The sequence below is a fragment of the Melampsora larici-populina genome (genome assembly GCF_000204055.1).
Source record: "Melampsora larici-populina 98AG31 unplaced genomic scaffold MELLAscaffold_18, whole genome shotgun sequence".
Classification (NCBI taxonomy): domain Eukaryota; kingdom Fungi; phylum Basidiomycota; class Pucciniomycetes; order Pucciniales; family Melampsoraceae; genus Melampsora; species Melampsora laricis-populina.
The window spans coordinates 1362732-1377815 of record NW_006768782.1 but is presented as its reverse complement, the minus strand read 5'-3'; the positions used below and the strand labels follow the sequence as shown (position 1 = coordinate 1377815).

General features: G+C 37.2%; 3 protein-coding genes across 3 annotated transcripts; 1 reads left to right on the top strand and 2 right to left on the bottom strand.

Moving 5' to 3' along the window:
* Positions 1-2198: 2198 nt before the first annotated feature.
* MELLADRAFT_106614 (uncharacterized protein) lies at positions 2199-3778 on the bottom strand (the record flags this gene model as incomplete). The annotated part of the gene is made up of 8 exons (XM_007410026.1): positions 2199-2352; positions 2436-2470; positions 2548-2607; positions 2676-2885; positions 2964-3032; positions 3071-3276; positions 3499-3509; positions 3669-3778. The coding sequence occupies 8 exons, from the start codon at positions 3776-3778 to the stop codon at positions 2199-2201; spliced, it is 855 nt and encodes a 284-aa protein (XP_007410088.1).
* Positions 3779-9772: 5994 nt separating this feature from the next.
* MELLADRAFT_106613 (uncharacterized protein) lies at positions 9773-10757 on the bottom strand (the record flags this gene model as incomplete). Its single annotated transcript, XM_007410025.1, has 5 exons — positions 9773-9847; positions 10001-10213; positions 10313-10443; positions 10553-10619; positions 10704-10757. 5 exons carry the CDS (start codon positions 10755-10757, stop codon positions 9773-9775), a joined length of 540 nt encoding a protein of 179 aa, XP_007410087.1.
* Positions 10758-11004: 247 nt separating this feature from the next.
* Positions 11005-13493, top strand: MELLADRAFT_48387 (uncharacterized protein; the record flags this gene model as incomplete). Its single annotated transcript, XM_007410037.1, has 11 exons — positions 11005-11190; positions 11304-11440; positions 11519-11544; positions 11641-11708; positions 11845-11895; positions 11983-12180; positions 12266-12422; positions 12535-12581; positions 12677-13055; positions 13177-13306; positions 13403-13493. The coding sequence occupies 11 exons, from the start codon at positions 11152-11154 to the stop codon at positions 13491-13493; spliced, it is 1323 nt and encodes a 440-aa protein (XP_007410099.1).
* Positions 13494-15084: the final 1591 nt, after the last annotated feature.

Below are 15084 nucleotides of genomic sequence, written 5' to 3'. Positions count from 1 at the left end.
ACTACCGTCGAGGCAGTTTCTTTTCTTAGGATTGAACAATTCCATTGCTCTCAATTCTCTATAAATGAATGATCATAATGATCTCAACTTCATATCCACCGTAATCTGTGCTAGCACAAAGGTGTGAATAATCATGAATAAACAATTTCAATGATTTCTCGAAAAAAAAGGGAAGGAATATAAGGAATAAGGAAGACCTCTAGACATTAAATGACAACAAACTCCTTTGCTCCAGCTCAATGGCCGTCCCTCCAAGGTACAGCCTTTGTAGGATTCACTGGTGGATTTTTGAAAAGATTTGTCGTTGCCTGATTTAACTTTTCAAGTCAAAAACTTGAAACTATATCGCTTGTGTTCACCCTTGTAAAACTCAATCAACCACAAATGTTTTTAATTCACAATTCTCAAACTTTCATTGAGCATTTAAGGTTTGGTGAGTGTGTGTGCTTGCTGTCAAGCTCTAAATAAAATGACTTCATGGGTTTGATTGATTACAGTGATGAACTTCATGATACCAACTAACAAGATGAAACCAGCCTTCTTTCAATCCTTGTTGGTCTTGCTAGTCAAAAGGTGTGAAGATTTTGTATGAGATGTAAGAGAAACTGAACCACACCAATATCCCAATCTTGAGAAGCTAGAATTCTACAGCTGTCACTGTTACAAGCATGAGCCCTTCTTGCATGACTGGCAGCTTCAATTGACTTTCAAAGCACTTGTTTACCAGCAAAACAAGGCATGACAGGAGGGTAGTGGATGGATGTATGTGATGAGGGAAGACTGCATCAGTTGAGAACTTGAGACCAAATCAAAGTGGAGCTTTGAAGGGAAGTTGGAAATGAAGGGATTTTGAAGATTCAAACTTGGAAAAAATTGGAATTTTCACCCAGATTACAAGTTTCTCAAATACTGCCAAAAAGTCCAAGTTGGGAAACCCAGACTGGTTCCAGATTTTTACTTTGTATACTATAAATATGTTTCACTTTTAGTATGCTTGTCACCCTCAATGTCACCTACCAATTTCTTATATTGTATACATAGTGTATCACATATTTCAATTGCATAAACACACAGTTTTATAACTGACAGTGCAGTGTGAAAGGAAAAAATTAGTCCACTCTTGGTCACGATAAATAAAACATATAAGAACCACGTCTGAGGTACTGACACACTGAGAGTCATAACAAAGAAAAGTAATTGAAACACTTCTAAAACCCAGACAACCCTCAAGGTGACGTATCAACTACACAAAACCCTTTGTTTCAGTCTGCAACCTTGAGAAAGTCACCACCTCATATTGGCATTCCAGATGCTCCACAAAAAGCCCAAAAAAGATCCTGTGAGATTTGTACCTACCATCACAATCCAATGCATCAGTATTGATGGTATGCATATGCAACAATGTGTAGTGCATACATCTTTTAAATATGTTGGTTCTCTTTTTCTTGGTATTTGAATTCACAATACTCTATTACAGATTTTCTCAACACATTTAGGGACTTGAAATTGATGTAGCTAGGTTATTGTTGAGTGCAATGACATGCACCAACCCAATTTCCATTTTCTTGTGGTCAGACACCACAGAATATCCTGAGGTCTTTCTGGTATTCTGCAAGCAATACAACAAAATGCACACACTAGGTATCTGGGTAAGGCTCATAAGTTAGGTATCTGGGCCGCACTACAGCAAAAGGGTTGCCCTCTTTTTTTTGTCTTTTGTTGTGCTCACACATTGACTTTACCACAATGCAAGTTGCATATCAAATCTTGGTGGACTAGTTTATCCTTCAATCACAACACACAACTGTTGATGAACAACTGTGCTTGCGATGAATTTACAGAACTTGTGTTGATGTACAATAATCTTGATCAGTCACAATTGAGAACGTTAATGACAAAAATCCATCAAGTCAATGCATCTCACTCTCCAAGGACAACTTCAAAACAAATGATAATTCATTGATTGTGGGGGGTAATGTATGTATTCAAATTGCTGTTTTACAACTGGTTGGTTAGTGTGCAGCCAATGCACAAACACAAAACATATCTGACTAGATGGCTATTTTTCAAGGTAAACTAGTCTCCTTTGTTTACTTGTTCAGACAGTCTTGATACAACAAAGCTTTCATGCACTTTTTTTGAGAAAAAAGCAGATGAAATCCCAGAAACCGATCAATGAATCCTGAGATCCCTTAAAGTTAATTTCTTATCGTTGAACTTGAGCGTGATAGATATCTTGCAGGCATCAGTTCCATCGAGCTACCCTTGGTACTTGTATAACGACACGCTATATTTTCAGCTCGATGCTTTAGTAATAAACGGCTTGCTTGTCTATTCATGACGAACTCGATACTATATAATCATATAAAGGAAGTATGAAGTCATCAAATTAGATATCAAATGCTGTGTATACAAATTGAAAACAGAAACTCAACCAATTGCCACCTATTGCAAATGGACCATGTAATCCCTACACAAGAAAAACAAATTGAATCAATCAAAGTTTTTTCTTTTTTACATCTATGAGCAGGAGATTTTTTTACTTACGATTTGTGTGACGGTTAACCAAGTTTTATTTCTTAGGAATGTTGGATCTCTGTAAGTCAACTGAAAATCAAATCAAGTTTCAATAAATTTGTAGCGTGATTTTACAACGGTTAAATGATTATACTCACTTGCCATGACATAACTGGAATAAACATGATTGCAAAAAGATAAACAAATGCAGAATGTGCGATAACAGCTATATATTCTTCTTTCAATCTAGCTTCAATCCTTGCAAAATGCTCATCCTGATCTTCGGTAGGTATAGCAGCTGCAAAAGTTGCTTCTGCGGCTCTTCGACGTAGTGATCCTAATGAAATGATCAAAGCCGGTAGGTAAATCTGCATAATCACAGATAAGCAAAAGTAAGTACAATAAACTCTTTTAAGAATCATATCAAATCTCACTATACGACTCACTATCCCTAAGAATGCCAAATCACATAGTCCAAGCAAGATCCCTAGTCTAAACAATCGTGCAATTCGATCCTACATATATATTCAATTTATCTATCAGTTATGTTCACCAGAGATGATACAATGTACCAAGACCTCACTCGATATACCACTAACTGCCGGGCTCTCATTAAGCTAAGTAAGATATCCATTGGTCGGTAATTCGTACTATCATACGTACGAGCTTGTAAATTCAAATCAGAAAGAATCGAAACCCGAAGATGTAACAAATTTTGAACTTGAACATCTGCTAAATAAAAAACAACAAATATGCCAACTGTAATGAAATAACAATCAATTACATGAGCCTGTCCAAAACATCAAAAAAAGTAGGAAAACAAAGAATGGTTATCTTACCAATTGGCCAAAGTGTTAGTAAAAGGAATGATAAATTTGAGAGTCTGCGCCAGATAGTTGGTAACGAAAAATTGGTACGGTTTCTAACGTCATCACTCCATTTTTCTTCCCATAAAGTTGAAATACATTGACAGATACAAACCCAAATGAACCCTATAAGAAAAAAAGATCATCCAAAGGGTTTATTCAGTATTCAAATCTTGCACTGAAATTATATCGCGTAGTGCAAAACAGTAATACCCCTGTGGATTGTCATAGAATTAGTTTATGTACTTTCAAGTTTTGGAAGGGTGTTATTGGTCTAATGCTTACCAAGCCCCTGCGAGTAGGATTGCAAGCTTTGTGGCAAATAGAGTCAACTTTCCCATCATTTGAGGTGAATGACCAGAATCTATAAGTTGTTGAAGAGTTAAGTCGGCCATAGCAACTGTGAATTGATAAGTATAAATTTAGAAACCATTAGATTCTTTCCAAAAAAGCAATGAAGCATGATAATATATATCAACAAGAAGATATAAAGGAAAAAAACTCACGTAACGTGAAAACAAAATAGGTTAAACAAGTTAGATTAGGTATATCGATTTTAAGAATTCCAACTAAGAAGCCAAATGATTTCCAAAGATAAAGAACAGAAAAATGCCAATTAAATGATGATGATGTTTTCTAAGGGTTTTGTAGAATATCCTGATTGGTTTGAAAAAAACCTACGACTTGTAACTGAGAAAAATCGAAATGTTTTGGTGACAAGTCTTATATAGATGAGGCGAAGACATTGCAGAAACATTCTAGAGATAGGAATATCATAACCAATATATCAACGCGAAATCCTTCGTTTTTTATATAGAGGAAGTGAGGATTTAATGCTTACACAAAATATCCTAGCATGATGACACCCATTACAATTCTTGCCCACTTAGGTAACAAGACAGGCTAGATCAATCATACCGAATTCCAATGATGATGAACCGATATGATTCATTCATATAATCCAAAAAAACGCAAAAAAAAATCAGCCATACTTTCTTGAATGGCAATGTTCGGAAGCGTAAAAAGCCGTGTAGCTTACACTTGTTTCGTTTTGGAGATAATTTGAAGCCGCATTCCATGGATTGACATTACGAGGTAATTTCGTAATGAAATCAATTAACTTGTGTTCATCTTTCCTTGATGACATTGATCCCGTCTACGTCGACTGTCGTGTTGTAGAAGAATAATTAAAGGCGTGCTTTATTTTGAAACTTGTAGCGAGAAGAGTTGTGATGGGGAAAAAGAGGTGTAAAAACAGGTAAAAAACCGATTGGTGAAAAAAGTCAGAGTTAATACAAAAGGATCATTGTAGAGTTGATGATGTCACCTTTTAGTTAAATGAAGGCTGATGACTGCTAAGGATGATATTGCGTTTTACTGAATCAGAAAGTTCTGAACCGCAAGATATCAACTGATTCGGGGGGTGCAATATCTCTGGCAATATCGGTGATAAAAGAGATGACAAATTAGATTATGTAAAGAACATGTATTCACTATTTGTTTGATTAGAAATCTGCGCTAGGTCTCATCAGGAAAGACAATTAAAGTTCTAGTCAAGGATGGAGAACCGCATCTTAATTTCTTTTCAAGAATGTCTTTTTCCGCACCACACTCCACACACAGCAATCCGGTGCAGCAATCATAAACTTATCCAAGTCCCGATGCGTTTAAATCATACATAACCATTCGGTGAAATTGTTAAACTTATCCAAGTGCCTCTGAACCGCAAGGGGAAAGATATCATTCGGGGAAGCAATATCGGTGATATGTAAGAGAGAGGACATGGAAGCGTGCGAGAAACGCATGACAAGCTTTGGCCGATTCCCCTCACAGGCCAAAGCCAGTGGTGAGACATTGAGAGTCTCCAGACTTTAAGCGCCGGTGATTTTGAGCCGGGATCTGCAAGGTCTGGCAGGCTCTCGACATCACATGCAACTGCATGCAACAGGACCCTGGAAAGCTCCTGGAGAACAAACCGTCCTGAGGGGGTTTTCGGATACCGGTGTTTTGTGAAGTCATGTCACATGGTACCAGAGATGTGACAGGTGCAAAAGATGCGCCTCAACGAGGGCTATCAGATGGTACACATGTCTGACCCTGAACATGACTGGTGGCTTGGGAAATGTGTGATTTGTAACTTTTGTCCCCCCAGACCGACGAAAATCCATACCGGCTCGGGTCGGGTACTTACATACGGATATCTCGGTGATCACACGTGGTACAAAACTGAAAGTATATGTAATCGAGAGCCCTGATCAAGGCGCTTCTCCTACCACCGAGAAATCCATGTTAACCCACCTCTCCTCGGGGCAAACAGTGAAAGTGTGAGGGCCGGGGCCCAAATGGATCGAGGACGGTTTGTTCTCCAGGAGTTTTCCGGGGTCCTCATGCAACTGCTTTGATCTGACCAATACACAACACCTGTACAGCCAACCTTTGCAAAAACAACTGTATTTAGGGTGTTCAAACCTCAAAATCAATTCATGCAAGTTTTGTGCAAGTTCTGTGCAAGATATGAATAGAACTTGCACGGATCTTGGACAAAACTTGCAAGAGTCGGTCTCGCACGGTTTTTGCACGGTTTGGAACAATAACTCGGGTTGTCAAAAAAATTAATGTGCAAGATTAGTGCAAAAAATCTTGCACGGATTTTGCACGTTGGTCTTGCACAGTTCTTGCACAGGTTTGATAGACATTCACACCAAAGGCACGGCGTGTGGAAAATTTCCATAGTAGCCAAAAGAGTGTGACAGATGAGTAGGGCCTCCCATGTCACGTAAGTGACAGGGAGACAACTCGCTAGGAAGAAGTGGTAATCTCTGGGAGAAAAATTCTCCAGCAGAGTACCACTTCCTAACTTCTAGCAGAACACCAAAAGTCTACGATCACTAGCCGTCGCACGTTTTAACTTTCTTTCTATAATTTTTTGTCCCACCCACCTCCCTAGGCTAGGACCGAACTCTCAGGTGTTCACAGGTCTGTCGGGCTTATGGGGGACCCTACCCGGGAAAACGGCCGTGTTGGCCGTTCCCAAGATAACCCCGGTTAGGGCCGAACCCCCATAGACCCCCCCCCCACCCTAGCATGTACCTCGTTGGTTGGAGGATATGTTAGCATGACTTGTAACAATGGGAGAGAAAGAAATAAAACAACTGAATACAGTTAGTAAATAACAAGACGGCTATCGAACACGATAGAGGAGTAGATGGAACACCCTAATTGCAATTTGCTCCTCCAATATCTTTGTTCAAGCATATTTGATTCACTCCACCGGGGTTTGCCCCCCAACTTTGGGTACACCACTGTGGGAAGTGTCTTCCCTGCTCTCATGTTTTCCCTTCTCATATACAGTCGATTTCAGAAAGCTCACTATTACCACTTTTGACACCACTTTACTTGAGCAATTTGACAAAATTGAGCTGTTGAGTTATTGTAAATCTGGGTCATACTCAGTGTGTGGGCCTACCTTTGTGCTGAACCAGTCAAATTCACTTGGTATTGGAATCAAATTTTCTCACAATCTAGAAGTGGTGACAGGCTAAAAGTAGTACAAGGAGAAGCCCTGCTGAATTTATTGCAAGCTTTTACAATGTTCAGGGGCCTCAAACAGGGATTTCAAGCAAAATTGCTTTAAAATCCTGCTGGTCTCAGGTTGAGCTTGGGGTATAAGCCTTAATCCCCTCTTTGAAAGCAGATGCGGCCACTTTGGAAGAGGGGCTCAGTTTAGCTTAAAAAACTGTGAACAACAAGGTCAACACCAAGGCTCTTGCCCAATGTGCCCAAATGGTTCTTGGGGCTGACCCGTTCAAGCCTGTTGTTGATTGTTGTGTGTACACAACTGGGTCACAGCAGGTCACATGATTGCTGTCACTACAAAAAAGTTAATCTTTACCGGGTGGAAAAGAAAACTACTGACATAGAAAAATCCTGAGGCAACAGGAAAAGAGCTAAAAATCTGGAAAAATGTGCACCTTGTTCCTAGACGTTGGGGCGTCATGATGAGTATTTTTTTGTATTTTACGCACAGATATTGGTTAATGTACTAACAATAAAGGCTGAAAATCATCAAAAACCTGCCTGTAACAATAGCTGAAATTTGGGTCATGATTATGAAAACAATATTTTGTGGTCTAAAAACTTCAATAACTTTGGCAATTCTGCTCCAAATAACTTGATTGTTGGTTCATTCAAAAGCTACACCATTCTCCTTTACACTTCATAAAGGCAGCAAGGTGTTATCTTGTCATGTAAACACTCTACATTTGTTCAAACAATTCTACATGAATAGCTCTGTGGGATCTTTTGCAGACCAGCTACAGATGTGATGTCACAATAATAAATGTATAGGAAAGACTCACCTTGTTTATGAACTTGAAATTGAGTGATTTGATCCAGAACTTCAAAAGTTATTGATGTTTGAAGATTTCAAAATCCTGTCTTCAAAATCATGGGCCAAATTTCAGGTATTGTTACAGGTGGGTTTTTGATGATTTTCAGCCTTTATTGTTAGTACATTAGCCAATATTTGTGTGTAAAATACAAAAAAAAAATACTCATTATGACGCCCCAACGTCTAGGAACAAGGTGCATATTTTTTCAGATTTTTAGTTCTTTTCCTGTTGCCTCAGGATTTTTCTATGTCAGTAGTTTTCTTTTCCGCCCGGTAAAGATTACATTTTCTGTAGTGTGTGAATATTACCATAGATATAGTCACTCCACCTCAGCATTGGCTTACACATCATCATCATTGTTGGAGCCAACACCTTGGATGTGAGTTAACCTTGCCAATTGACCTATCTGTTATAGGTTATGAGCTGCATTACCACACAATCATACTTGAAATCATAGTCTTTTGTCAATGTAATTGTACTCACCATATAAGTCTGGGCCGCCACTCAGAATTGTATCATTTCTTGCATGCTGTTAGCCCACATTCCACCATAGCTGTCAGCCTCAACTCAATCAAGATCTCATTTGAGATCTACCCATCCACAATCTAATTGTACTGAAGTGTTAAGCAAAAACAAGAACTGTTATAAAACCTAACTTCTGGACAGGGATGCCTCAGCGCAGCCTTGAAAAACTGTGAGAGACAAGGTCAACACTTACCTCAGCCTCCCACATAAGCTTGAATGCCACAATATGTCGGAATATTGGAGGAACAACATGACTGACTTCCTGATTCGTGCTCAAATGGCGCAATTCTACCTGGCTGTTCTAGCCACTCCTTGTCCATCTGAACAAGCATTCTCTTCTGGTGGACAAGTGTTGAGTTATACTCAAGCATCAATGCTCATATCTACTTTGGAGGCCCTGGTATGCTTGAAAATCTGGGATAATTTTTTATAATGAGCCAAGTCTCATCTACACAATCATATTGAAATTGATGTTCAAAGTGTTGCTTTGTTCTCTTGTATATAAGTATTTATTTTGGTTCCAAAGATCATTAATCCAATCTCTGAGATCAAAATTGATTTTCCTTAGGACATCAAGACTTGATGTCCTAAGGAAAATCAATTGACAATTGTGGACAGCATCCAAATCCTAATCACAATTCCAATTGAATAATCATGTTATGTTTACCAACCTTGAGAGCTATCATCATCATTGTAGTGGTTTTTAGAACTTTTTGTTCAAATAACCCAAAAGATCAAAACAAATGATTTAATCAATCAAACATCAATCCAAAATATTAGACAAATAAAATTCTTTAGAGATAAAGATGATCAAGTTTCTTTGTTGATGTATACTGAAAGGACAATCTCATGGAGGTAGCAAATACAGTCGAACCCGCGCAATTGCATAATTTGGGGGGAACATTGGGCCTATGCAATTTCATAGGTTATGCAAAGTGAGGTAAAATACAGGATAGGTTAAAATGCATAAAGTTATGCATATATGCGGAAATAGGCCAAAATACATAACATTATGCATTTTTGCAGGTTATGAGCTAGGCTTTAAGACTTAGGGCTCAAGGTTTATGCCTAATTATGTACTTTTTATCCTGTATGTTGAGTAAAAGCTATGCAATTGGGCTTCCAAGACCCGGTTTTTTTGGGTTTTGACTTATGCATTATCATTTTTGACAAAATTATGCAATAAATGCAATTTTTAGCCTGCACCAAGTCGGGGAAAGTCCTGGCCTATGCAAAAAGGCTGATTATGCAGTTGCGCGGGTATGCAATTGCGCGGGTTTGACTGTATGGAAGACCATCTGAAGTTTATGGTAAAAACGATGAAGGGTTTGATTGAGTTCCATATTGACTACATGTTGTACAAGAATAACAAAAATCAAGAGGAAAGAGTTCTCAACCAGATTATCTATATCTCAAGATAAAAAAAAAGACAACCCAGTTAAGTTGATGGTTTCATATCTAGACGGATCTATATCAAATCTCAAGTTGTTGTCTAACAAATTGTCTTACACTATTCTCATACTGTTTTTTATCTTCTCTAAACAATTTCTATACCCCAAAAAATACCAATCAATCCATAACCATATCCCGATACCGAAGAAAAAAGAGGTATAGCCAAAAAAACAAAAAAAAGAAACCCAAAGATCAATTTCTTTTCAAACCAAAACTCGAATGTAAGAATAAAGAAATCAAAACACTTACACAACATTCAATATTCGCACCACTTTCGATATTAGGTTCAGCTAACATACTGATGACACTTAATAAGATTTTTTCAACTGATTGTACAGGTGACCAACGTTCAGATGCCGATTCATATTGATTTGGATCATCACCAGGTGGATGTAAAATCGAAATACAAACTTCACCATTCGTATAAACATTTGGATGTAATAAAGGTGGTTTGAATGTCATCTGAGAAAAAAATTAACCACCAGAACAAGAGATTTTATTAGATTAGGTTTTTGGTGTAAAAGTTTAGATTGAGAAAGAGAAAAAAAGAATTAAGTTTACTTTAGGTGGTGAGAGTGGATAATCTCGAGGAAAGGTTAAGGTTGCTGTAAAGATACCTCCTTCGTATGGTGTATCTTCTGGACCTGAAATTAAAGCTTCCCATATAAAAAAATCTGATTCTGATATAGGACCTAAAAGAGAAACCCAAAAAAAAGAAGAAATTATAAAAAAAGTTTACATCAGTTGAACCGATTTTGAAGATTGCAAAAAAAAGGTTATGATAGAGAAAAAAAAGTTTACCTGCCACAAACATAACTTCTTCTTCAGATGTTGATTGTTTTGATGATTTATTATTTAATTGTCGATACTGTTTTTGTAAAGGTGTTCAGAAATTTCAGGGTTTTGTTGAGAATTGATTGTTTAAGAAATCAGTGAAGAAATGTAAACTAACTTCTGTCATTAATCTTTTGAGTGCTGTTGTAGCTTGAGATCGAGGGTTATGCATCTTGATTGATGATTCTTGATTTAGTTAGGGGGAAGGTGTTGGTGTTGGTGTTGGTGTGCGTTGGAGGTTGTTGGAAGTGACGTGATCTGGTTGATCATCGTTCAGTGCAAAACTAAGAAAATCGTGTAAATTTAATACCTATTCTGAAAATGTACTTTATAAACAGAGGTTTCAATAATGTAGTTCTATCACAATGACGTCCTAGTAATGTATTCTCAATTCACATTCGATCACAATCAACTCACCAACCAATCCACCTTCCACCATCCACCTTCAACTACCAACTATCCACCATCAACTATCAAAGAAACAAACCAAAAACCATAAAGCTACCAACCTACAGCCAAGCGATCTGAAAATCAAACATCATACTCTGACTCAAACCTCATTCAAAATGGCATCCTTAGTCGCAATCTGTGACTTGAAAGGAAAAGTAAGTGATTTCCCAAACCCTCATTTCTTTTCAAATAAATAAACCTAATCATTCATTAATCCTTGATGATTTCCGTCCGTACCGCCCCCCTCCTCCAAAAAACAAACAAACAGAGTTTAATTCAAAGAAATTATAGGGATGATGTATTACCATCTACGATTGAAAAATTTATGCCTTCTTTACTTGAGATGGAAGAAAACGATTTATCATCTGTGACTCCTTGTTTTACTGTTGCAGGTATTAATTATATGTTAGTGTTCATCATTCTCTACGTTGGTTTTGGAGAATTTAGAAAAATTGATGATGGTTTCTTTTCTTCTTATTCTAGGTATATTCGACATAACAATTTATATCGTATGTTGAAAAAGAAATTTCAGTATGACTGACTGATGATTTGAAACTCGGTCACTAAAGTGTTTTTCTTCATGTCAATTTTTTTAAAAAACTTAGTGATTGCTTTATCAAAACGAAATTCAAATGCGGCTGAGATTTTAACTTTTTTACATAAATTAGCTCAGGTATTTATGATGACTTATCTTTAATCAATTCCAACCCCCCCAAAAAAAACTCACACCTCATTTACAATTTAAGACTAAAAGTTGATCAATTGATTTTTCTTTTCATATCATCTTGTAAACCAAACAAAATCTTTAGGTTCTTTCCGAATACTTTAAAGAATTAGAAGAAGAATCCATTCGAGATAACGTAAATCTTTCACTGACTCCAAACCAATCCAAACCTAGAAACTTCAAAACCAACTCTAAAGATTCAATTTTTTCTTTTTGGAAATAGTTTGTGATTATTTATGAACTTTTAGATGAGATGATGGATTATGGTTATCCACAAACAACTGAATCGAAGATCTTACAAGAATATATTACACAAGAATCACATAAACTTGAAATCCAAGTCAGACCACCCATGGCAGTGACCAATGCAGTTAGTTGGAGATCTGAAGGTATAAGATACAGGAAAAATGAAGTCTTTTTAGTACGTTTTTCAAAATCACCTTTCTCTAATATCACATTTGAAGTAATCTAATTTGAATGTGGTTTTTTTGGTTGGCTGGGATTAGGATGTGGTTGAAAGTGTTAATTTGTTGGTAAATGCTAATGGAAATGTAGTTAGAAGTGAAATCTTGGGTGCAGTTAAAATGAAATGTTATTTAAGTGGAATGCCTGAATTAAGATTAGGTTTGAATGATAAAGTAATGTTTGAAAGTACAGGTCGAAGTATGATCATTTCATTTAAAATCAACTCTTTCTTGCAAAGAAAAAAAAAGAATATAGATCAAGTTATTTATTAACATGAGTTTTTTTTGTTTCTGTTTGGATGAATTTTTAGCTTCGAGGGGAAAAGCTATCGAAATGGAAGACACAAAGTTTCATCAAGTAAGCCTTTTTTATTGTAAACGTTAAGAAATCGATTATAGAAATCTTTACTAATCAATTCTCAAACCATTTTTGATGATGAATTATCTTCATAGTGTGTAAGATTATCAAGATTTGAAAATGATCGAACGATTTCATTTATTCCACCAGATGGAGAATTCGAATTAATGTCATACCGAATCAATACCCAAGTAAAACCTTTAATCTGGGCAGAAGCCATGGTAGAAGTTCATTCCAATAGTAGAGTCGAATATGTAGTCAAAGCCAAAGCTCAATTCAAAAGAAGATCAACAGCTAATAATGTAGAGATTTATGTTCCGGTGCCTGATGATGCTGATTCACCTAGATTCAGAGCTTCGGTAGGCACAGTTCATTATGTTCCGGAAAAATCGGCTTTTGTTTGGAAAATCAAACAGTTGGGTGGTGGGAGAGAATATTTGATGAGAGCTCAATTCGGTTTACCATCAGTTAGAAGTGGTCAGTTTTTCTTTTTTCTTTCGGTTTTGTTGATTGATTTCTGAGTAAAAGACGATTTGGAATTCAAAATTGTGATTTGTTCTGATCGGCGCTGGGTTTTTTTTGGGGGGGGAAGTAGATGATGCGATTGAAAAAAGAGCACCTATTACAATCAAATTTGAAATTCCTTATTTTACGGTTTCTGGTATTCAAGTTAGATATTTAAAAATTGTTGAAAAATCTGGTTATCAAGCTCTTCCTTGGGTTAGGTAAGTTTATTTCAAGGAAAATGTTTTCTTGAAAACAAATCTTTTTTTGATCTGATGTATATCTATTTCTTTTATAATATATATATGAAAATTTAGATATATTACTCAACATGGGGATGATTATTCATTACGAACGTTAGTTCTGATTTTTCTTTTATATTCTTCGTTTTTTGTTGTTACTGATTAGATTTTTTCTTTTTTTTGGGGGGTTGGCGGGGGGGGTTTATGATTATAATAGATGTATTGACAAATCTACTGCACAATCATTTTCGGCTGTTTGAAAATAAAAAAACATATACGCATAATTAAATAAGCATACATACTGATTTTGTTTTTTCAAAAAAACGATGTAATATGTTCATGGTGAGGTTTGGGGATTTTTCTTTTTTTTTGGAATCAAGGGTGGATTCCTGTTTTTTTTGTAATGTAGATAGTTGGGAAAAGAGGGTAGTATATGGGATGAGTCAATTTATTTATTTTTTTGTGATTGGGTGAAAAGAGAACAAAAAGGGAGGGAATGAGTGAATGAATGAATGAATGGATTTGATTGAGTTGAGTTGGGTTTTTAGTCAAGTCTCATGTAAATCACTTCGGATAAAAGCTTCATGAGTTGGTATTCAAACCTCAAGTTGACCAAAAAAAAATTTGGCTGCCAGTGTGTGATATGATCACTTAACTGATCTCAGATCAGATGTTGGATTGTAGTTGATGGCTCACATACTCATCTTAGATACATACATTGAAGTATCTTGAGTCATTGGAAAATCTGCATATATAAACATCCACTGAGTTGCCTATGCCGACTGGGAGCCAACAGGAGCCAACGCGTTGGCAAGTTGCGTTGCCTCCTGGCGAATGAGTGTGGCTCCGGAGTTGAGCGATTTGATGTGAACACTCGGAGGGTTCAAGGGGTGCGTTCTAAGGTTATGACGAGTGTGAACATGAAGAAGAGCCTCGTCCGCTCTCAGCCTCCCTCAGCACTCAAGGGATATGCAATCCGCATGGCTTGTGAACTGTATAGCCCCAATGCGTTCTACAGTCAACTCGCCATAAAGGCATACCTCTTAGAGCATCAGCACCGGGCCTTGTAAAAATTTAAATACAGGCCGTTTTACAAAGCCGTGAGAATAAAACTGAGGCACCGGACCTTGCAAACGGCCTGTATGGTTTACACGACGCGTATAATCATACCTTGAACTTGTAATAATGGACTGCAGCGTATAATCCTAGAATTGCCCCAAAGGACCAAACGTCTGAACTTAACCCACCAATATCGGACGTACAAAGTCCTACCGTCAAACAAAACAAGCACCTCAAGCCCGCTTGGGCAATGTATTATTTGGACTTTCCAGCTTTTGCAAAGCCTCGGTTTCGCCAAAACTTTACAATGTTCTGCGAGAATAGGCATACACGTTCTTGTCTGTCAACTTGGTGTCATACAGCGAACGAATCGGGCCCTATTTTACAAGGCCCGGTGCTGATGCTCTTAGAGCATCTCCAACGGTCCTGAATCGCCAAAAGGCGTACAGGCTCGTCTGAAAACATACAGTAAGCTGTATTTTTTCTTTAAAATGATTTCCCTCCACCGCGCACATGATGGAGGGACTTCCAAGGTCGTGCTCCTGCCAAAAACGCCGAAAGCGCACAATAATCCTTTTAAAAGTTGACTGATATCTCATTGACTATATACTTGATATGTAATTTCTTTTGATTATCATATTTATCTTTGGACGCATGTGGTATGATTATGTCCTAAACGTCGCCAATACTGCTTCCTG